Below are 24,165 nucleotides of genomic sequence, written 5' to 3'. Positions count from 1 at the left end.
CACTAAATGAGGATCGAAGATGTTATTTTATAAAAAAATATTATTTATTACAGGTTGACTAACATATATAGTTATATTGAAAACATTATAAACATTAATATTATAATATTCAAAAATAATTATAAAGTCACTTTTTAACTCAAAAAATAAAAAATAAAAAATCGTACTATCCAAAATCAAAATGTTTGAGGCAGAGACTGTATTATTGGATGTTAGAATTTTAGTTTAATATTACATTATTTTCAAAGAAGAAATAAAAGGTAAAGGGAATAATTTTTGCATCCTCAATTACTTAAAGTGGCTCTGTGCTTCTGATATATGACAAGTCCCTAACCATCTTGACAAGTAGCCTAATCAGCCAGGCTATCCATGGCATTATAGCTGGTAAAACAGACAAAACCAAAACGAGGAATAGCTCAATGCCCTTTGGCGCAATGAAGATCATTGCAATATCGTATGTACTGTAGATTGCACCAACACAGATTTGAAATTTCAACTGCATTGGAAAGTTGCTTATGAGGACATAAATCATGTAAAGTGACACTGAAAACCCAATGGAATTGAAAACCACAAAACCAAGAAATAGTTTTGAACTGTAAGAACCCAAAATGGACTTTCCTGCCAAATATGCTGCTGCTGATTGAGTTGTGGCAGTCCCATTTAAGTCTTTGTACTGCCAAATACTTCCTAGAGGGTTCCAACTTGAAATGTTGCTGTTGTTACTAATACTGCTATAGCTAATAGTGCATTACGAGCATTGCTTGTTGAATCTCTGCACTTGAAGTAATCTTCCAATTTTTTTAGATGGAAATCTGATTGTTTATTGGATCATTTACTTGGTTTCAATTATTTTCAGGTTCTAATGGAGTTGGAGGTACAGCAGGGAGATCTATGTCTTTTGCTCTATTACCTCCTGTGTTTCGAAGGATCTCCTCGATTTCTCTATCCCTGCTTCACTTGGGAAACTGAGCAGAACATCAAGTGCTGTCAGACCACTCTGGTGAACAGCATTTACTAAGAACCAGTTCGATGCATTAGTTTTTGTACCAACTAAGAATTCTACAATCTGCAGTGATATTAAATATACTAACAATTTTCATTACTGTTTAATGAGTGAAATAACAAGACAATAATGTATTCAGTTTCTCATTACCTCAATAGAATCACCAACCTGTCATTGTAAACATTGTCAAGCATAAGAAAACATCAACGGATAAAACAGAAGAAGAAAAGGAAGAACCTGGCGGTCTTTTTACCATATTGCTAGGTGAAAATTGAATTTCCAAGTTCATCTTTCATATTAAGCATCTCATCCATCTTCATTTCTCTGATCTATTTCACCAAGAAATTGATTGCATCAAATTGGCTGTTCTTAATAGCAAGACGCAAAGCGGTTTCTTTCTGAACATTTACAACTTTGGTACTCTCTGGACAAGCTACCACCATTTCTCTTATGATTTCTACCCTGCCTCTGCTTGCTGCATAATGAAGAGGCGTCCATCTATTTCTTCCCTCTAACTGGCAAAGTTTTCTGTCACGTTTTAGCAGCTCCTTCACCACCTTCAAGTTCCGAATGGCAGAAGCGAAGTGGAGGGGACTAAAGCCATGTTGATTAACTTCTTTGGCAAAACTTGGTTTCAAACTTATCATCTCCTTAACAAAGTTGACATGGCCAGAGGTTGAAGCAATGTGCAAGGGATTGTCTTCTGAAGTTAGTGCAGCTGTTTGAAGTATTAAGAGATGTTCTGAAGCAGTTGGTGTAAAAAATTGACATTCCCAGTTTGAGCAGCCTGTGAGAGCCTCACATCCATTCTATTATTCAGATACTTTTAAGATGTTTTCACATAATATGAGGTTGATCAAATACTCATATAGGATAGGTTTGGGTGATGAGAGCTAGGAATTCACTGAAAAAGAAAAATATGAAAAAATAAGTTGATAATAGAGTGTGATATCTTTGTTGCTTAGCATAAGCTTATTAACTTTTGTGAAGGGATCAAAACTTTTAACAATTTTGTACCGACCGGCCATGACACAGGGCTATCTAAAAATGCATTGGTATTGTAGGCCAAACCTGACGATGAAAACAGAGCGATATATTCTAAGAGCATATTATTCCATTCCATATTAGAACACTTAACTTTTATCATGTTCCATTTCAATAATGCATTTATTACAACGAAAAATACAAACCATGATAGCTAGTTACATAAACATACAAACTTATTATTGCTTGTAATTTTAAAGCTGGGCTCAAATGAATTTTTGATTCAGATATGTCAAACTTGGTCTGACTTTCATTACAAGTCTCCGGACCAACTTGGCTATAAATGGTACAAACAGAGGAAAGACTATCGAAAACACCATGAGGGGAAAAGCCATACGCTTTGGTGCCATGAAAGTGATTGCCGTGGTGTATGTAAAATGGAGAGCAATTATACAAACTTCAAACTCCCACCGGAGCGGAAAACTGCTTATGAGGATGCTTATCACATAGATAGACACCCCGAATCCAGTAGTGTTGAAAAGCATAAAAAACAGATACATAACTGAATCATAAGAACCCAAAATGGATCTCCCTGCTTTATGTGTTAATCCAGTTGTGCCTGTGTCCTGCCAAACAGTGCCTGGAGGGTTGAGTCCAGCTTGAAATGTTGCTGTTGTTACTAATACCGCTATTACTAACAGTGCGGTTCGAGCATCGCTTGGTGAATCTCTGCCCCTTTTGAACTTGAAGTAGTTCACCAAATTATCTGGAGAGAGATCTAATGGGGTTGGATCACCTGCTTGGTTATTATCAGATTTTTCAAATGGAGGTACACTAGAAAGGCTCATGATGATATCTTTTGCTCTCTTAGCTCCTGCATTCCGAAGAATCTCCTCCATTTCTCTGTCTCCTGCTTCGCTTGGGAATATCAGTAGAACATTAAGAGCAGTCAGACCGCTCCTGTTTACAGCGTTTACCAGTCCACCTATAGCATCAGCTCCACTATAGCTGAGTATCCATTCCACAACCTGTAAAAGTTTTATCTTTTATTCTTTTGATTAGTAAAATATTAAAGTTGATCATAGTTTATTTCTTAAACTTTCAAAACTCAAGTTCTTTTATTTTATACTAAAATACAGATATATACATACACACATATATACATATATGATGAATATTGTACTTGCCTGGCGGTGTTTTCTCCATACTGCAAGGTGAAGAACGGAATTGTCAAGTTCATCCTTCATATTCAGGACCTCATCTTTCTTATATTCTATGACCCATTTCACCATCAAGTTTGTTGCTTCAAATTGGCTGTTCTTCACAGCAAGGTGCAAAGCTGTTTCTTTCTGCACATTCACATCTTGAATACTCTCAGGACAAGCTAATAGCATTTCTTGAATGATGTCTACCCTCCCTCCGCTTGCTGCATAATGGAGAGGAGTCCATTTGTTTCTTCCTTCTAAACGGCACAGTATGGGGTCAACTTTCAGCAGCTCCTTCACAACCTCAAAGTGCCCAATTGCAGAGGCTAAGTGCAAGGGACTAAAACCATCCTGATTTATCTCTTTGGAAGAACCGGGTTTCAACCTTAAAATCTCCTTGACAACGTCAACATGGCCGTCTATGGAAGAGACATGTAGAGGATTTTCTTGTGAAGTTAGGGCAATGGTATGGAGTATATAGGGATTTTCTGCTAGTAAGCCGTGTAAAAATTTGATATTTCCAGTCTGAGCAGCCTCAAACAGCCTTGTGTCCATTTTAGAGGGGAAACTAGAATGGCCAAAGCAAAAACAGAGAGGTTGATTAAATTATTCATACGGGAGCAGGAATGTGTGATAATTGTTGAGAGCTTGATTTACAAGAACTAGATAAGTGTACCTGTTTTGACTACCACTTTTGATTATTCATACATTGAGACTGACTGTTAGGCCTCTTCCCATTTAAAAGAAAGTCAATAACTCAATTAAATACCATAACAAAATCACTACCTATTCTAGGAATGGCAAATCGGGTTGGATTTTCTAAATACCCGACCCAATCAGATATTTAATAATTTTATATCCGATTGGGTTCGGTTCGGGTATACCGACCCATACCCAGATGTGTATGTATGAAAATGCTTATTTTGGGTGTATTTTATTATGTTCAAATCTGGATCGGGTTGGGCCGGGATGGATAATCCAGTGGGTTGGGAGAGGTAGATAGAACCTGATAAGTAAAAAAATCAGATCGAATTTCTACTGAAATGGGTCATAATCAGGTTGGATCGAGTTTATTCGAATTCAGGTAGGCTCCATGGTATTATCATTCCTATCTTGCAATTATTATAAGTTCGAATTATCTAATCCTCAATATAATAATAATAATAATTATTGTTGGGCAACTATTTATCAATCAATTAACTTATCTAGAGCATATTATTATGCCAATAAGAGAATAATATATATTTACACACAAAAATTAGCTTCTATTATTCCAACTTCTCTAATGATCATCTATATATAGCCTATATTTTCTGTGAAACCAAAATTTTTTAGGAACGAATGAGAAACGCGGCTCTTGGCAGGCTTGAAAAATAGCCAAAACTATAGTAGAACAGTTTGCCATCTCCATTACGCATGTTTACTGTATTGCCATATCAATTTCATACCGTGTGCATACATATTTGTAAATAGTGTAGACCAAATAACGGTGCTTCATATGAGTGGATGAAATTTATTAAATATTCTAAAAGGAAAAACTATTCATTAATTGAGCTTCAAAGGTGAACAAATTCATTGTTGATAATTCTTAAGAGCAAGACATTTGTCTATGAAGTTTTGACATATGCCAAACAATAAAACATAGTAAACATATAGACTTGTAGTGACAGCTCAAGTGACAGAGCACCCACAATCCACGCTGTGGTGCGGGTTCGACCCTGGGATGAGGGGTGCCTGGGGCATAGCCACACCAGCAAACAAATAATAATAATAATAATAATAATAATAATAAAATAAAATAGTAAACATAATGCCATGGGATACATCAAAACTACGTACAAATACTGACACAAGTAGTTCTAGTACCAGAACAATTCTGAAACTGTGTTGAAATGATTCTGTATTCCAGATATCTCAGAAATCCTCTTGAGTAACTTTACAAGTCTTACAAACAACTTGAATACATGAGGTACCAAAAATGGAAAAACTATGGAAAACACAGTGAGAGGGAGCGACATGTTCGTCGGGGCCATGTAAGTTATGGCGGTGACGCAAGTAAAGTTGATGGCAACTATACAGACTTGAAACTCCCACTGGAATGGAAAATTGCTAACGAGGATAGCTATCATATAAATGGACACTGAGAAACCAATAGTGTTGAAAAGCATAAAAAGTAGATATGTAACTGAAGCGTAAGAACCCAAAATGGACCTCCCTGCATCATGTGATGGATTTCCATGACTACCATCTAAGGTTGTGTCTTGCCAAACACCGCCTGGAGGGTTGAGTCCAGCCTGAAATGTTGTTGTTGTTACTAATACCGCTATTACTAACAGCGCGGTTCGAGCATCGCTTGGAGAATCTCTGCCTCTTTTGAATTTGAAATACTTCACCAAATTATCTGCACAGAGATCTGTTGTTGTGGTTGAATTATTTTCAAATGAAGGTATAGAAGACGGGCTCATATCTCTTGCTTTCCTGCCTCTTGCAGTCTTTAGGATCTCCTCAATTTCTCTGTCGCCGGCTTCGCTTGGGAAGATTAGTAGAACATCAAGGGCTGTCAGACCACTCTGGTTCACAACGTTTACCAACTCAACTATTGCATTAGCTCCTCCAGTATAGCCGTCTAGTATCCATTCTACAACCTGTGGCATTTTATTTTTTAACTATAGTTTAACTTCTAAACTTTCAAATGCTAAAGTATAGAAAAGATATAATTTATCTTCTATTCTATTTCCATCTGGTCTAAAATATAAATTAACTCTGAGAAATAGTTCCATCATAGTCCGCTTATATGTAACCATCCAAATATACAGAAAGATCAAGTTTTCGATTGCTTATTGAACAGAAAAAAAATGTCTTCATTAGTCAAATATGGTTCAATATAGGAAAAATAAAATAAAAATTGATGAAGATTAAACTTTCCTGGCGGTGTTTTCTCCATGTTGCACGATGAAGAATAGAATTGCCAAGTTCATTTTCATATTGAAGATTTCATTTTTCTTCATTTCTCTGACCCATTTGACCATGAAATGAATTGCTTCAAATTGGCTGTTCTTGACAGCAAGGTGCAAAGCAGTTTCTTTTTGCACATTCACATCTTCAATGCTCTCAGGACAAGCTAATAGCATTTCTCTAATGATGTCTGCCCTCCCTCTGCTAGCTGCATAATGTAGAGCTGTCCATCTATTCCTTCCCTCTAAACAACAGAGTTTCGGATTAAGTTTCAGCAGCTCTTTCACAATCTCGAAGTGCCCAATTGCAGATGCCAAATGCAAGGGGCTAAAACCATCCTGATTTACTTTTTCGGAAAACTGGGCTTCAACCTTAAAATCTCCTTAACAAACTCAACATGACCAGCGGTGGAAGCGATGTGTGACGGATTCTGTTCAGAGTTTAGAGCGCTGGCATTAAGTATGCAATGATTTTCAGCAAGCAAGTGGTGTAAGAAATTGATATTTCCAGCCTGAGCAGCTTCCAACAGCCTTCTATCCATCATCCTAATAGGTAAACCTTAAGGCACTTTCACATTAAATGAGGTTTTTGACTAAATATTCTAATCGTATAGGTGTGCTTGATCACTGATGAGAGCTTGGTTTACAATTAAGAACCAGAGAGTCTTTCATTTAATTATTTCTTATTATTATGTTTTTTTTTATACATTTGAGTAGTTGACTTCAAATGTAGATTGCTTTCAGCTGGTTGGAACAAAAGGGATTTGACACGTGACAATTTAAATATCATAATTGTTGCCAAGCAACCATTTATCAATCCATTTCTACGAAAATATATATAAGTATAAATATATAAATTATGCCTAAAATGAAAATAATATTCTAACTACTCTATTATCCATCTATATCTGTGAAAGCAAAAGATTTGGGACACCAAGTGGGAAACGCGGTTTTTATTTTATACATATTAACTTCTATTATCCAAAATGAGAATAATATTCTAACTTCTATATTATCCATCTATATCTGTGAAAGCAAAAGATTTAGGACACTAGTGAGAACTAAGAAACATGGATTTTATTTATACATGTGAACATATAGTTAGACCAAATAATGGGCCTTTATATGAGCATATGAAATTTTATTAAATCTATGTAAGGAAAAATTCAAACTCTTCAATAATTGAGCTTCAATCTATTTCTGCAAATTTATATGTGCCTCAAATTCTGAAGTTCGAAATTATACAAGAATGATATATAAAAGAATGAGCAGAAACTAACAATTATTGGCCCAGTGAATTGCATTCCTTGAAATCGTAGGAAAACTTCTAAAAAATTAAGTAATTGGGTTGTGTCCCACTTGACCTTTTTTCTGCCTTGTGGCTTACAGCCCTGGTATCGACTCAAGATTGTATTTCTCATACGGTGAAGCTTTTGCATCTGGAGTCTCTTGCATTTTTGGTTTTTTCATGGCATCAAGGGTTTGCAAATATGTATAGGAAGCTATCCGACTTGAAGGAGTGCCAGGGTTACTGTAGGATTTTTAGACAAAAAACACAGCAAAACGAAGGAAAGAAAAGAAGCTTTTCTGGTGTGAAAACTTACTTCATTTATTTCTGGACAAAAATATATAAACATAAGCTTACAACAGTAAATTACCTACTTTTCACCTACTATTACAGTAATCATACCACCAAAAAACAAGCCATACTTTGGTTACCACAACAGTGTTTTACCAAAAAGCTGAATATAAAGTAACTAAACATAAAAAAGGAAATAAGACACCAACAAAAATGTCATTACACTAACATTCCTCCTTGACACTTTTGCTGGAAACACTAAGATCATTTCTTAATGTTTCAAACCTTTTTCGTGGCAAAAACTTTTGTCAAAATATTAGCAAGCTGGACCTCGGACCTGCAATGAACCAGCTTCACTTCACCATTTCTTTTAGCTTATAAACTTTGTCTTCCTTTTCTTGAACAACAAAGCTTTTAGGTTGTTTAACATACACTTCTTCTTGCAAGTAACCATTTAGAAATGCGGATTTCACATCTAACTGGTAAAGTTTCCAACCTTCTTTAGCAGCAAGAGCTAGTAGAAATTTGATTGTCTCATGCCTTGCAACTGGTGCAAACGTATCTCCATAATCAATACCTGATTGCTGCACATAACTCTTTTCTACCAATCTTGCTTTATGCTTGTTTATAGTACAATCTACATTGAGCTTGGACCTAAAGACCCATTTCACTCCAATTGCCTTTTTGCCTTGAGGTTTTTTCACCAACTCCCAAGTCTTGTTTTTGTTTATCATGCTGATTTTAGTTTCCATGGCTTCTCTCCATGTTTCAAACTGATTTGCATCATAGAAAATAATTGGATCACACAATGCTAGGTGGCATCTCTCATATACATCTGTCAATGGTCTTATACCTCGAACATCAGCCAGGGGTCTTGTACCTCGGACATCGGTCATGATCTTGTATCTTGGACATCGGCCAGGGGTCTTGTACCTCGGACATCGGTCATGGGTCTTGTATCTCGGACATTGGCCAGGGGTCTTGTACCTCAGACATCGGCTAGAGGTCTTGTACCTCGAACAGCGGTTAACGGTCTTCTACCTCGGACATCGGTCAGGGGTCTTTTACCTCGGACATCGGACAGAGGTCTTATACCTTGGACATCGGTCAGGGGTCTTTTACCTCGGACATTGGACAGAAGTCTTATAGCTCGGACATCGATCAGGGGTCTTTTATCTCGAACATCGGACAGAGTTCTTGTATATCGGATGCTTCTCTCAGATGCATCGAGTAAAGGTCTTGTACCTTGGATGCATCTCTCGGATGCATCAATCAAGGGTTTTGTACCTTGGATGCTTCTCTCGGATGCATTAGTCAAGAGTCTTGTACCTCGGATGCATCTCTCAGATGCATTAGTCAAGGGTCTTGTACCTCGGATTCCAATGACATTTTTATCATCTGAATCAGCCTCCTCCTTAATTTCATCATGTTCTTGGATAAAATTCTCTTCTGAGGCTTGAACTTCACTCTTTTTCCTATTCCATTCTACTTCAAAGCTTTTATCTTTCATTCCAACATTTAGAATTTCACTTCCATGTTAATCATATATTGTGCAGGGCTTATCTTGAAAATTCAGAGAATATCCATTTTCAAGCATTTGTCCCACACTCAACAAGCTTTGATTAATTTCAGGTACATATAACACATTTGAAATGAGTTTAGTACCTGTTGAAGTTTCCACAGCCACATTTCCTTTGCCTTGAACTTGAATAAAGTCTCCATTTCCAATTTGGACTTGGGAAAAAAAGCTTCTGTCTAAGCACTTGAAGAGATCAGCATCATGTGTCATATGTTGATTACAACCACTATCCACCAACCAAGCTTCTTTGCTACCGTTTTCTGCATAACATGTAGCAACAAACAGTCTTTCCTCACTTTGTCATGCTTCATCAGCAACTTGTACCTGGTGTGCTTGTTGTATTGGCTCTCCTTTGGTTTTTGTAAACATTCTCAACATGTTCAACTTGTTTGCACGCTCTACATTGAACATTAGGCCTAAACCAGCAATATTTTTCAGAATGGTTGTCCTTTTTACAATGAGAGCACATCATAAACTTCTTTCTTTCACCCTCTCTATTTGTACCAACACCATCTCATCCTTTGTCATTACTTCCTCCACCTTGCAGCTTCCTTTCATTATTGTTTGCTGGAGCCTTGCCTTTTTATAGTGCTAGAAAAGCACTTTCTGAAGCCTCTTCTTGTCTTATAGATCTTCTTTGTTTAGTAGCTTGTAAAGCATTAACAAGCTCTGATAAAGAAATCTGATTCAAATCTCTTGACTCCTCCAAGGATGAAATCTTTGCTTTGCATTTCTCTGTTAAATTGACCAGCACTTTCTCCACCACTCTTCTGTCACTTAGCTCCTCTCCAAGAATTCTGATTTGGTTTGCTACCTTCATTATTCTGTCAATGAAGTCTTTTACCAACTCAGAATCCTTCATTCTTAAAGTTTCGAACTCCTTCCTTAAGTTCAATACCTGCATTTGTCTTGTTCTTGCACTTCCCTGGAACTCTTCTTTCAGCTTGTCGTAGACTTCTTTAGCTATAGTGCAAGCCATAATTCTGGTGAACATTACTTCTGAAATACCAGCATGTAAAGCAGATAAAGCCTTAAACTTTTTTGCAACCTCCTCACTATGTTGCTTTATTTGAGCGATAGTGGGATTTGCTGTCAAAGGGGGAGGATTTCTATTGGTCTCTACAACTTCCCACAAGTCAAAAGCTTGAAGGTAAGCTTTCATTTTTATAGACCACATGGAATAATTTTCTCCAGAAAATATAAGAGGTGATGGAGCAGAAAAATGAGTTGAAGCTATTTTAAAAAAAAGGAAGGAAAGGTAGAAGGAAGGTTTCTGTATTTTTTGCTATTTCACTCACAGCCCCACTAAGATCAATAGAGCTCTGATACCATTTGTAGGATTTTTAGACAAAAAACACAGCAAAACGAAGGAAAGACAAGAAGCTTTTCTGGTGTGAAAACTTACTTCATTCATTTCTGGACAATAATATCTAAACATAAGCTTACAACAGTAAATCATCTACTTTTCATCTACTATTGCAGTAATCATACCACCAAAAAATAAGCCATACTTTGGTTATCTAATACAACAGTGTTTTACCAAAAAACTGAATATAAAGTAACTAAACATCAAAAAGGAACTAAGACACCAACAAAAGTGTCATTACACTAATAGTTACTAATTCTACTAGCAAGAAAATGACGAATCAGACCCCTGAGGAATGGAGCCATGGTGTTTGGTTCATACTCCAAATAATACATAATTCCTCCCATACACAAACAAAACAAGAATACTTGCATGTTTGAAAAGCATTGATTTAGATTCCAAACATGTAGGTTTTAAAGGTATTTGATTTAAATACAAAAATAACAAGAAAGAAATACCTCTGCATTCTTAATATCTGGAAGTAGGTGGCGATTAACTAAGATATACCACAAAGAATCACCTGATCGGGGCCGAATATAAAGAGCAAGTTCACCCCCTCTGCTCTTTTTCTCTAGTAGTACTGACAGGGCAGATATTCCACCTGCGGTCCAATATACAAGCTTGTGGTATTTTGGTGAAACTTATCAATGCGAACATATCACACCCTAGAATCATGGAGGAAAACTTTCTCAACAAAGGTGACAACTACGGAAAACTCTATCAGACAGATACCCACATTTTAACTATTCAGTTTGCGTGTTTGAACATCATTGAGTCGATTTCAATATTTAGAAATGAATGGAACTACCATAAAATTCATTCCATGTGCATGATTTAGCTTTGCATTAGTAAACATCTACATGGAAAACTATACAGATTTTCATTTCTGTTCTGATGCACCATTGTTAATTTTATACTTGGAAAAAGATTAATTCAAGTGACAGATCAATCTTGTTGTTTCTATTTGCTTATTTTATTATTTTTATTTGTTGAAAGTTCAAATTAATTTTCTGCTTTTAGGAGCACTTTCAAAAATTAATGATCAAGAACTCAATGGGTTCATCAGCACCAACATGCAAACAGGTATCCATTAAAACATGTTACCATGCTTTACAAATGATACTAGTTTTGATATAAATGTATAGTAGTTATGAAACTTCATTGAAACATTTATCTTGTTGGATAACAACAGATCTCTTATCTGCAAAATTTGGGATGCACTGTGACTCCAACTTCGCTTCTCCACGCTTCTCATTTGATCAAGCAGTACAAGTCCTTGTGAGGTAATCATCATTAAAATTTCTGTATAAAATTTTCTACCTTAGGTAAACAAAGAAAAATAAGTCCACCTTTATCTTCTGTCCAACAAATCTAGTGCTCTAATTTGGTGGAGCTTTCTCATGGCCGTACATGGTTGGTTATGTAAATTATATAGTATAAATTATAGCTGTTTGTATATAAAATTTGTGATTTGATTATAGTTTGTGATCATTTCAAAGAAACTATGTAAAAAAGCTGGCAGTAGACAAGCACACGCTAACATTTCACAATGGCTTTTGCAAATTAAATAGAATATTTTCAATATTTTCAACCTAAATTAACTTCATTAGGAACCAGGTAGTAAGCCGCTATATGAACATTCATTGAGCAGCCTTTCATTCGAATCACAAGTTCTCTAAAGTTAATATATATTCATATATACATACTGTCATGTGTATATATATATATATATAAACTGTATAATATACGAGATTATATATACAAGCTTATATATAAATTTGCAGGGTATGGTATATCAAACTCTTTGCTATGAACAAAAAAAAAAAAAAAAAAAAAACAAAAGCTCAGTACTTTGCATTGAAGATTTGGAAGCTATGGATGGGAAAGATATGAGAAGAGTTGGAGTTGTGATGATAATATTGTTGTTGAGTATACGCGTGATAGCGTTATGGAGTCTTCAATGTTTTCTTCCTCTCTGCTCGCTAGCTTGATAATTATCGAATTATCGGCCACCTCCTTATATACCAAAGAGTAGAATTTGCAATGAGAAGGCCTATTGTTTGGGCCATATTATTAATTTTCCAAATTAATATTTTAATATATTGAAATATTATTATTGGGAGATTAATTAAGAAGCTTTAGTCCCACATTGATTGGAGATGAAGTGGTCATATGATTGTCACATGTATAAATTGAAATTTTGAAGTTGGAATGTTGAAAAAGAAAGAAAAAAAAAATCCCACATCGGAAGCGCGTGAAGCAACTAAAAGTTCTTTACATATATAAATAGGAGCTTCGTTGGCTTTGAGAAGGACCTCTACACACCTCCACGAATGACTACAAGAATATAGACTAATTAGTTTATTCTCTTTGGAATTTACTTTCTCTAGTTTATTGTTCTTAGTTATTTTCTAGTTGAAATTTTATTTTTAATCCTTTAATCATTAAGGCAATCGGACCTTGTAAGATTATTTTTGTTCTCTAATAATTAATACAATCATCCAAGGAGTTTGATTCAATTGGCATATATTTTTCTTTTATTTTCTTTGAACTTTTATAGGTTTGAAGTGGCACGCTCACAAATTTAGGAGACGACAGATTGTTGAAAATTTTCTGACTTTGTTCCAACATATCTTTTTGGCACGCTTAGTGGGACCACAAAAATTTCCAACTGAAGACAATGGTTCAGACTCAATCAAGATCTCTAAAGTTCGACACCCATAACAACAACAAAGAGGAAGAAGCTGGCAAGACTTTCGACTTGGTGGAGATGTCCACCCAAGAATCGATCTGTGAGCTATCCCGAGATCTGAAGGAAGGTCAAAGGAAGATGGAAACATATCATGAGACCCAGCAACGAATGTTGGAAGGCATTATGGATTTGTTGTGTCAATAATTACAGGTTACTCAAGCCTCATCGAGTGGCGCAAGGCCATTTATTGGCCAAGAAGAATAGGTGCAGGCCTTTTCGGCCGTGCCTGAAGGCAACACGTCAAGATTTGATGCACCAGCTATTCTAGCGAGAATAAACAGAAATGAAGGAAGGATAGTCATGCCAGAACGATAACCTTATATTCCCCCACCAGCTCGGAACTCAATTCATGGTGGAGGAGTAACTGAAAACCAAGGCCAGAACATTAGAAATGGCCGGGAACACCAAATTGTACTGGCCCCTCAGGCCGTACCACATGTAGTGCGGGCTTTTCAAGCCGCACCTTATTGCACACAGTCCCCTCAGGCCACAAATAATGTTAACGGAGGAAGGGCAGACTTTCAGCCTTATGTTTTCCTATATGTCCGAAATCAAAGTCATGGTAAGGAGCATGTAGAACAATTTGGCCAAAACTTTCTGTATGCCCAAAATGAAGACCACCACCACTAGGCCAACTACCACGGCCCGACATGGAGACACATGTATAATGTCCAAAAATGGAATGGATAGGGAGGCCATTGAGACCATAATCTAGGAGATGATCAGTCCTGCATTTAGAAGAGTTGGTTGACCATCCTACAGAAAGCCTTACCCCGAGGCCATTGATCGGATAGAATTTCCAAGGGGATTCAGATTTTCTGAATTCACCTTGTTTTCGGGTGAAGAGATCCAGTCTACTGTGGAGCACATAGGCCACTTCACTATTCAGTACAGAGAAGCTATGGCCAATGAATTTTTAAAGCTTTGTTTGTTTGCTAACTTTTTGACAAGTCCATGAGCAATTCTATAGGATTGAGTCGGAAATCTCTATGGCTGATTTGTCTCGTTTGCATCAAATGGAAGGAGAATCGGTGGAGAATTTTATTGCCTGGTTCAAGAGGGCAAGGATCATATGTCACTTGGATATACCAGAAAGAGAGTTTGTCAAGCTAGCCCAAAGCGAACTAAGCTACAAGCTTCGGAAGAAATTTGAGGGACAGAGTTTCATGATTTGTTCTAGTTAGTCTCTCAAGCATCCAGATACGAAAGTATTTTGAGGGAAGAGTATAAAAGAAAGAACTCATCTCGGGGATCATACTATAGAGATCCAAATACGGAGATTTATTCGGTCAAAGTTAAAGACCAAGGAATCGAGGATGTCTTCGTTGAAATTGATGCTATTGAGTAGTGGCCACTAGGCCATACGTATGCAAAGCTCTAGCTAGAACAACAAGGAACCAGATGATTCCTCAATTGGTCATGGATACAAAAAAGAATATGCTTGAGCCGGAGAAGGTTTACAGTTTTGACATCTCCAAAGCCGACCAAATTTTTGACCATCTATTGGCTGACAAGGTAATTAAATTACCTGACGGCCATGTTTTACCTACAGCTGAATAAACTAAAAAGAAACCGAACTGCAAGTGGCATGGTACATGGACGCATTAAACTATGTACTGTGTGGTGATCCGAAATGCAATTCAAGCTCTAATTGACAAAGGCACCTTGAAGTTCTTGGAGAAAGGAAAAGATGTAATGGAGGTTGATATCAATCATTTCCCATCAGCCGTAGTGGATATGGTTTCGGCCAACATTTTTGAGTTGACCAAACCTAGAGTCAAGGTCAATCTAGGACAACCTTCATCCGATAGAGTCTGGAAAAGGGAGAACATACCAAGAAAGGAGTATTCGGCCAAAAATGCCGAATCATGCTCAGGTGCTTTGTACACATTGCAAGCATGAAGTTGATGATGGGAAGAAGCAACCTATAGAGATGTGTGAGTAGAATGTGATAAAGTTGCCACCAGAGAATTACGAGCCTCATAGTCCAAAGTCAGTGTTCCAATGCTTGGGATCGAAAGTGTGAGATGGGCATTGAAAGCTAAACCATCAACACCAGGGGGGGCAATTTGACTCCCAGCTTCAGGTTACATTTTTGAAAGATAATCGAACAAGATTGGTTACTCATAAAATTGAGAAGCCAAAGACATTCCGGCCACCAATTATAGAAATAGGCTGGTGGTAGCATGCGGAACATAAGCATTATCAGCCACTCACCAGGACTTAGAAGAGGCAGATGCAACAGCAACATGCTGCGGCTAGAAGATTGGCGAAAGAATCAAAAGCGCATGAGAAGGCTGCTGAAAAAAGGCCAATGACAATATTAACTCGGCCTGAAAATCAAAAAGACTGATAATATATTGAAGGAATTGGAGTCACACCTTTGTGGTACAGAAGGTAGGCTAGAGGGTATAAAGAAGATGGCTGAAGTCATGGCTAAAAAGGCCGTTGCCTCATAAGGAGCCGGCCGTTCTGGAGTGAAGAAGCAATCTTTGGTATGGGATAGGAAACAAAGTATTGAAGTTATCCCATGCATAAAAAATCTATATGATAACCTTATGAAAGAAGACATGATTGATTCTTAAACTAATAAGAAGTTGAAAGTCAAATTTGGAACCATGATGAAGTGACTTGTAACATGGTTATTGTCTTGCCATTAACATTTGAAGCTCATCCTAACCAAGTAAGTGTGATGGAAAGAGATGTTTTTGAAGACAGAGATGTCATGGTAGAGATTGTAAAGGACACTAAGACTTTAAGGAAGGAGTTAGATCATTCTCGGCTTCAACAGATGATTTTGAAAAAGCCTGCAGAAAGAATGGCACAACATTTGAAGCCACTCTATATTAATTCTCACTTTGATGGCATGCCTGTAAATAAGGTTTTGGTGGACAATGGAGTCGTGGTGAATATTTTGCCTGCTTCCATGTTAGCTAAGTTATCCAAAAGTGAATATGATCTTATCCCTACCGAGTTGACAATTAGCAACTTCCAAGGAGGAGTTACAAAGGCAAAGGGTGTTCTTTTGGCAGAGATTACTATGGGGGGAAAGGCTATTATGATAGCATTTTTTGTTATGGAATTCAAATCTAGCTACAATGCTTTACTTGGTCGTGATTAGATCTATGCAAGTTTGTGTGTGCCGTCATCCCTGCATCAAGCTTTATGGTTTTGGAATAGCGAGGAGGTTAAAGTGGTTCAGGCTGATAGTTGACCCTTCTTAGTTAGTGCTAATGCAGTTGAAGCTTGGTACTACGAGGATGAAGTCGGCCTAGTCCAATTTTTTGGTAATGACAAACAAGGCCGCCCTGCAAGGGTCACTGCCTAGAAAGATATCAAAGGGCTGCACAAGGTAGCAAAAGAGCTTGGGGATAAGCTGGCTCGATTGACAGTAGCCCGGATATAAGAGAATAGCATAAATAGTTCTTAATGAATATACGCCAAAAAGAGGAAGAAAAGATGGTGGCAGCTCAAACCACCATTAGGAAGTTAATGGCATATATGGTAGAAAAGAAGTTGGAAGTTAATTCGGCTGTGGACTTGGCCGAATGTATTATGGAGGATGATTCTGATGTTGATGATAAGTCCATCTTCAATGAGATTTAGTTGGCACCAGTTAATATGGACGACTCCAAGGCCGATGTTCAAGATCCACTAATAGAAGTAAACTTAGGCTTTGATGAGGATCCTCAGCCAACATTTGTAAGCGGCTTATTGGAAGCCGATTTATGAGACAAAATTACTGAACTTCTAAAGGAGTTCAAAGATTGTTTTACATGGGATTACCATGAGATGCCTGGCTTGGATAGAAAATCGGTAGAACATCGTTTGTCAATCAAGGAAGGATTTCGGCCACATAAACAACCACCGAGGAAAATGTCACCAGGAGTTACACGTAAGGTGAAAGAAGAAATCGAGAGGTTGGTTAAGGCCGGCTTCATCAGGTCAACTCGATATGTAGAGTGGTTATCTAATGGAGTCCCAGTGGTGAAGAAGAATGGAAAGTTGAGAGTGTGTATTGATTTTCATAATTTGAATTTGGCTACACCCAAAAATGAGTATCCTATGCCAGTGGTGGATTTACTTGTGGATGGAGCGGCCAAGCATGTAATTCTTTCCTTCATGGATGGACATTCCGGATATAATCAGATTTTCATTGCAGAAGAGGATGTGCAAAGACAGCTTTTAGGTACCCAGGGGCAATAGGCACATTTGAATGGGTTGTCATGCCATTTGGTCTAAAGAATGCAGGAGCTACATACCAAAGAGCAATGAATGCAATCTTCCATGATATAATTGGGCATATTCTAGAGGTTAATATTGATGATGTTGTTGTGAAATCGGATGTCATGAAAGATCATGTGGCTGATTTGAGAAAGGCATTTGAGCGGATGAGAAAACACAAGTTGAAGATGAAACCCCTGAAGTGTGCATTTGGTGTTTCTGCAGGTAACTTTCTAGGCTTTTTAGTCCATCAAAGAGGTATTAAGGTTGACAAAAATAAAGGTCGGGAAATTTTGGAAGCCAAACCACCACGGAATAAAAAGGAGCTGCAAAGTCTTATTGGAAAGATCAACTTCGTTAGAAGATTCATCTCTAATACATCTGGAAAAATTCAACATTTCTCAGAGTTACTAAAATTGAAGAATGAAGAGGAATTGAATGGGAAAGTCATCACCATGAGGCATTCGATCAAATAAAAGAATACCTGGCAAAACCACCAGTCATTATGCCTCCTTGGAAAAATCAGCCGCTCAAACTTTATATTTCAGTCGCAGAAAATTTCGTTGGCTTTTTGCTGGCCCAAGATAATGAATTTGGAAAAGAGCAGGCTGTATATTACTTGAGTAGAATTCTCACGCCAAACGAGTTAAAGTATTCTCCTATAGAGAACTTATGCTTGGCGTTGTATTTTGGAGTAACAAAGTTACGACATTATATGTTACCGACTGTTGTGTTTATTATTTCTCAAACCGACTTAATCAAGTACATGCTATCAAAACCAATTATCACAGGGTGGATTGGAAAGTGGACAATAGCATTGTCAGAATTTACATTTAAGTACATGTCCCAAAAAGCAGTGAAAGGACAAGCTTTGGCAGACTTTCTGGCCGACCATCCATGTTTGGAGGTGGAGGGTGAAATGGATCCAGTAGAGATAGCTTCAATTTCCTTTACACCTTGAAAATTGAGTTTTGAATGGTTAAGGACGCATACTTTAATAGGGGTGGGAATTGTAATTGAATTTCCTAAAGGACGAAAGACACAATTTTCATTCCAACTCGCCTTTGAATGTTCAAATAATCAGCCGAGTGTGAAGCTTTAATCATCGGCTTGGAAATTTTGAAGGAACTGAGAGCGTCTATAGTTGAAATAATTGGCGACTCAATGCTGGCCCTGAAAAATTTGATGGGTGAATACAATTGTCATAGCTTGGCTTTATCTAAATATTACAAGGTGGCAAATAAACTTATACAAAGTTTTGATGATGTAATCCTTCAACATGTTCCAAGGGAATTGAATTTTGAGGCCAACGAGATGGCCCAGATAGCATCAAGAGTACATATTTCAGCCGAGTTGACAGAGAAGGTCATAAGTATTCGGAAGAGGAATCTCTCAATGTTGAAGGAAAGATTCACGACGGGAGATATTTTTGTGTAGAAATAGATGAAAATGACTGGAGATTTCCGTTGGTAAAGTACTTGGAGAATCCGAATGGAAAGAATGATAGAAAGACTCGCCTAAGAGTAGTTCAATATGTCTTATTTGACAAGCAATTATCTAAGAAAGGCCAAGACGACTTACTTTTGAAATGCTTAGGCAAATATGAAGTAATGTTAGTAATGGCCGAGGTACATGAAGGTATCTGCGGTGCGCATCAAGCAGGAACAAAAATGAGATGGTTGATACGAAGACATGGCAATTATTGGCCGACTATCCTATTTGACAGCATTAATTATGCCAAAGGCTGTACGGCTTGTCAGCGTCTTGGTCCAATACAGCACATCCTAGCCATACTACTGAACCCGATAGTCAAGCCTTGGCCGTTTCGAGGTTGGGCTATGGATTTGATTGGAAAGGTGTACCCTCCATCGAGTAAGTAGCATACATTCATCATCATTGCTGCCGATTAATTCACTAAGTGGGTTGAGGCACGATTGATGAAAACAGTGAACCAAGCCGATGTGATTTAGTTCATCAAAGAAGATATAATTCACAGATTCGGCATACCAGAATCTATTACTGTCGATTGCGAAACAATATTCACTGGTGAAGCAGTTGAAACATTCGCCAAAAGGTATGGGATCAGGCTCACTCATTCAACCCCATATTTTGCTCAGGCCAATGGTCAAGCCGAGGCAACAAATAATGTCCTAAAAGGCATCTTGTGGGTTTATCGGACATCAAAGAGATCTGGTACTGAGAACTACACCTTTTGCATTAACATATGGGCACAATGCTGTTCTACTCATGGAAGTAACTGTGAGATCTCTACGGATTGCCTAGCAACACAACCTTACTCCAGTCGAATACAGTCAAGCCATGATGCAGGAGATAGAAGAATTGGACGAAGTGAGATTGGCTACACTAGATCATCTCCAAGTACAGAAGAAGGCTGTGGGAAAGGCATATAACAAGAGAGTGCGATTCAAGGACTTTGGTGAAGGGGACTTAGTGTGGAAAGCAATCCTACCAATCGGTTCCAAAGATCCGAAATATGGCAAATGGTCTCCTACCTGGGAAGGGCTGTTCACTGTCACCAAAATATTATGGAAGGGAGCGTATCAACTTCAGGACATGGTTGGTACAAAGCATTCCAACCCGATCAATAGCCGCTTCTTAAAGAAATTTTACCCAACTAGTTGGGAAGTTCATGAAACAATAAAGGCAAAAGAGATTAGTTAGGTGCATTAAACAGGAGATTAAGTCTTATACTCATTATATCATTTGGCATTAATAAAGTTTAAGGCCATAATTTTCACGTCCATTATTTGTCATTTTTGTATGTGGCTTAGCCGATTTTGGCCGTTCATAAAATATAATTATTATACGCTGAGTTAAAAGCTCAGGCATATGATGAACTTTCATTGCCAATCTTAAACAAGACTTAACAACTTGGAGAAGATATAATTGTTTGGCCGACAAACGGCTAAGAATAAATTTATCAAGGAGCTATAAAATTGAATGGATGGGTCTAACAAAACAAATAAAACAATATCTAGAGAAGGGAAAAAAATAATAAAAGAGAGGCTACTGCTCCCTGAATACATCATAAGATGTTTTTTTGAAAGCTTCCCATAATCCATTACAATGCTGGATAGTTTCTTCAGCTTAAGATCTCCTGTTTCTAATTGCTTTGATCTTCTCTTTGGTAGTGATAATTTTCTCTTTGACAGAAGTGGCTTGAGTAGACAATTTCTTGGCAGATTGACTTTTTCCCTGAGATTAGCTTCTGCAGTGGATAGTTTTTCCTTCAACTCCTTGATCTCAATAGCTAGAGCAGTAGCTTCTTGTTTTTTTGCAGAATGGTCAGTATGCAAGGAAGCAAAATTAGTTTGGAGATTAGAAAAAGGAGTGGAAAGTTTTTCGGCCTTGTCAATATCCCACTGTGCAGATAAAAAGGAATCCACATCCTGTTGAAAAGTGGAATGGATCTCAGAGGCACGAGAACGAACGTTAGCGTCCAGTAAAGAAGTATTGCTGATGATGCTGAATGACTTGTCTAATTTTTCTCGTGCTTCATCTTTAATTAAGGCCTCAAAACGTCCTTTGAAAAAGCTAACAACATAGTCAAAAGCTAATTGGACTTTTTCAACTTTAGAATTGTTTGCTTAGGTTTGAGTGACAATTAGAGTTTCTACAGCTAGAGTAGGCAACAATGGTCCGAGAAGGTCATCAACATCAAGGAAAATATTCTCTCAAGGTTAAATTCAACTGGAAAAATGAAAGATTCCTGCAAAATAAAATAACAGATAAAGAAAATTATGTCAACATTTGAAATAACTAGAAGTGTAAGATATATAGGTATATATATACCTTGGATTTTTTCCTGTTGTGATGGAGGGAGGTTTGGGAATGGCAAACGAGGCCGAAGACACCAAAGGCAAAATAGAAGATTTGGCCAAATGAGAAGGAGAGTGTTTGTCCAAAATTTGGCCATTCTGTCATGATAAAGAGAAATTTAATGAGTTGACATGTATGAATAATGGAAAGAAAATGCCAAAGGTGACATACCTCTATATCAATAATATCACTATGCATGTCATTTGTTGGAGATTGATTGCCATGAGAAGATGGGACGATAGCCTTTTTATCTTCGCGTACCCGGTGTGGTTTTTTCTGCATTTATCAGAAAAATTAATTTTAATATAAATAACACTGAAACCACATTTACGGTGTTAAGTTATACATGATTTGGGGGGTATAGGGTTGTCCCACTTTTTTTGTTTTTTGGAAGTGGTTTCATCGGCAGATGAAGAGGATAAAAGTTGGATGTCAGATGAACAACCTGCAGGAGTAAAACAATTAGTTCAGGCAAAACTACATTTGCTGAAGGCTATTTTTTACATAAAAACTCACTAATGTCTAGAGATTGGTTGGGATGTGGAGGTAGAAATGAATCCACAGTCTGTGCAGACTGACCATCGATAGCTTTGGTGGTGGGATTGTGTTTGGAAAAGACATAGATGGCAACATCCTCAACAGGACACCGAAACATAGCATTGACAATCTTGGTCCACCAATCATTGAAGTTCCAAGTGGTATTCGGATTAGAGAAGAAGACACTATACTTGAAAGATATGTGTGTGTGTGTGCATATATATATATATATATATATACACGGAGCCAAGAGAAAGTTTGTGTGGCTAAACAAAAGACATGTGGATACCTTTTGCCATATACATGTATGGAGCCGTGTGCCTTGGTGAGAATCTTCATGTTTCACATGTTTATATATATATATATATATATATATATCAAAAAAAAAAAGAAAAGAAAAGAAAACAAAGCATATGAAACCGTGTGCTTTTATGGATTTTGTCCGAGCTTTACACACACACACATATATATATATACAGTCCGTTTATGGTGCGGACGGTCCTCATGCGGACCACAGTATTGGTGACGGTTTTTCATAGTATTGGTGACGATTTTCTAAAAAGCCGTCGTTAATACTATAAAAAACCGTCACTAATACTACGGTCCTCATGCGGACCGTACTCACCATAGAATTTCCGTATATATATATATATATATATATATAAACAAGAGGATGTGAACAGATGTGCTGGTGGGAGCATTGCTTTGTGCAGGATGCAGCAGATAAACAAGTCAATATATACACTTGTTCGGCTGATTAATGAACGGAAGAGTCGGCAGCAAACACAAGAAGCCACGCATGGAGAAGGTCACAGGTGCAGTAAGTGAAGCAAGAGAAGCTGAACTTACCTTTCTGTAGACAGGTTATCTCACCATTTGGAAGGAAAACAAGCTCTTTATTAGTAGGCCGTTTCTACGCAGAGGCAGTACTTGGGGTGGTATTGGCTGCCATTAATAAAGGTAGAGAAGCTTATCAACAAGAGATACAAAATGAAAAAAATGAAACAAGTGCAGCAGGGGTGCGTGTATAATTAGTCTGTATAGATTTTGATGATGAAGAAACTTCAAGACTTACCTGTGGAGCCGTGATCTTGCACCAGATGAAATTTGCGTGTGACTTATGGATAGTATGAGGCGGGATGGAGAGAACTTATGCTTGAAGGAGGAATGATGGAGGACCGGCCGTGGATATTGAGATGGGAATTCTATATATTTAATATATATGTCTAGGATTGTTTTGTCTTCATGAGATATATATGCAGTATAACGAAATTTGGAAAAGATTTGAGGAACCTTTTTAAATTGGAAACTTGGGATGGAGGCTTTTGTGAAAGTAAAGTATTCGGGGTTAATAAGAAGGAATTGTTTTACTATGGTAATTTAACGTATTTGGTGGGAGCCATAAGAAAACCAATACACGTCTGGAGAACTAATTTTGGTCATTGCACCGCGTCAAACCATGGTTGGTAAGGAAGGATTTTTTGATATAAATGTGGAAAGTAATATCATGGTTGGTAAAATAAGGCAAAATGTGGCTAATGGATGCAGGAGTTATGTTCATGATTGGAAAGTCGAATGGCCATCAATATTATTATTTTGAGATTGTATGGCTAGCTAGGATTTGGAAGTCATATATACATTAATTCTTGGTTTGGCTTGGAGATAAGAAACCGTGTAAGGTTGGTATATAATATCCATATATATTTGTTTACCAACTTTGGGAAAGAAAGTTGATGCTATTGAATGCATAGCATATTCTCTTTAAGAGATTAGAATGGGAAGCTTCGTAAGAGCTCATTGAAAGGTATTTTTTGCCTTTGAAATAGGAAAGCATTATTTGTCATAGATATATTTCGGCCTATAATCTTGGTGCTGAGAGGGAATTGCAACGTGGAATGTCAAATGTTTCTTTTTCTTTTCATATATAATCTCTTCAATATATTCTTTGTTAAAGGGATTAATTGAGGTGGGCATTGGATGATATTATATTTTTGATTCTTCACTTGTCAGTAAGGATATTCATTAGTAGATTTGGCAACTTTTGGAGAAGATTGAATGGAATTTGGATGGATTTTGTTTTGTATGGCTAAGGTGCAGTTTTGGTTACTCGTGATATGCAAGATGGATTGCCAAGATTGGAGA

General features: G+C 37.3%; 1 protein-coding gene across 1 annotated transcript; it reads right to left on the bottom strand.

Annotated features, from left to right (window-relative positions):
* Nucleotides 1–393: 393 nt before the first annotated feature.
* Nucleotides 394–3,906, bottom strand: LOC132804953 (ankyrin repeat-containing protein BDA1-like). The gene is made up of 2 exons (XM_060819446.1): nucleotides 3,175–3,906; nucleotides 394–3,015 (listed from the first exon to the last, which is right to left on the bottom strand). The coding sequence occupies exons 1-2, from the start codon at nucleotides 3,745–3,747 to the stop codon at nucleotides 2,254–2,256; spliced, it is 1,335 nt and encodes a 444-aa protein (XP_060675429.1). The 5' UTR covers nucleotides 3,748–3,906; the 3' UTR covers nucleotides 394–2,253.
* Nucleotides 3,907–24,165: the final 20,259 nt, after the last annotated feature.

The sequence above is a fragment of the Ziziphus jujuba genome, chromosome 8 (assembly GCF_031755915.1).
Source record: "Ziziphus jujuba cultivar Dongzao chromosome 8, ASM3175591v1".
In the NCBI taxonomy this organism is placed as follows: domain Eukaryota; kingdom Viridiplantae; phylum Streptophyta; class Magnoliopsida; order Rosales; family Rhamnaceae; genus Ziziphus; species Ziziphus jujuba.
The sequence above is the reverse complement of the archived record's forward strand: the minus strand, read 5'-3'. Positions and strand labels throughout refer to the sequence as shown.

What these genes read in the sequence shown, in the direction of transcription:
- LOC132804953 (XM_060819446.1), bottom strand. Translation starts at nt 3,747, where the DNA reads ATGGACACAAGGCTGTTTGAGGCTGCTCAGACTGGAAATATCAAATTT. An exon ending in TATGGAGAAAACACCGCCAG is followed by an intron (nt 3,016 to 3,174) that starts GCAAGTACAATA and finishes AAACTTTTACAG; the next exon opens with GTTGTGGAATGGATACTCAG.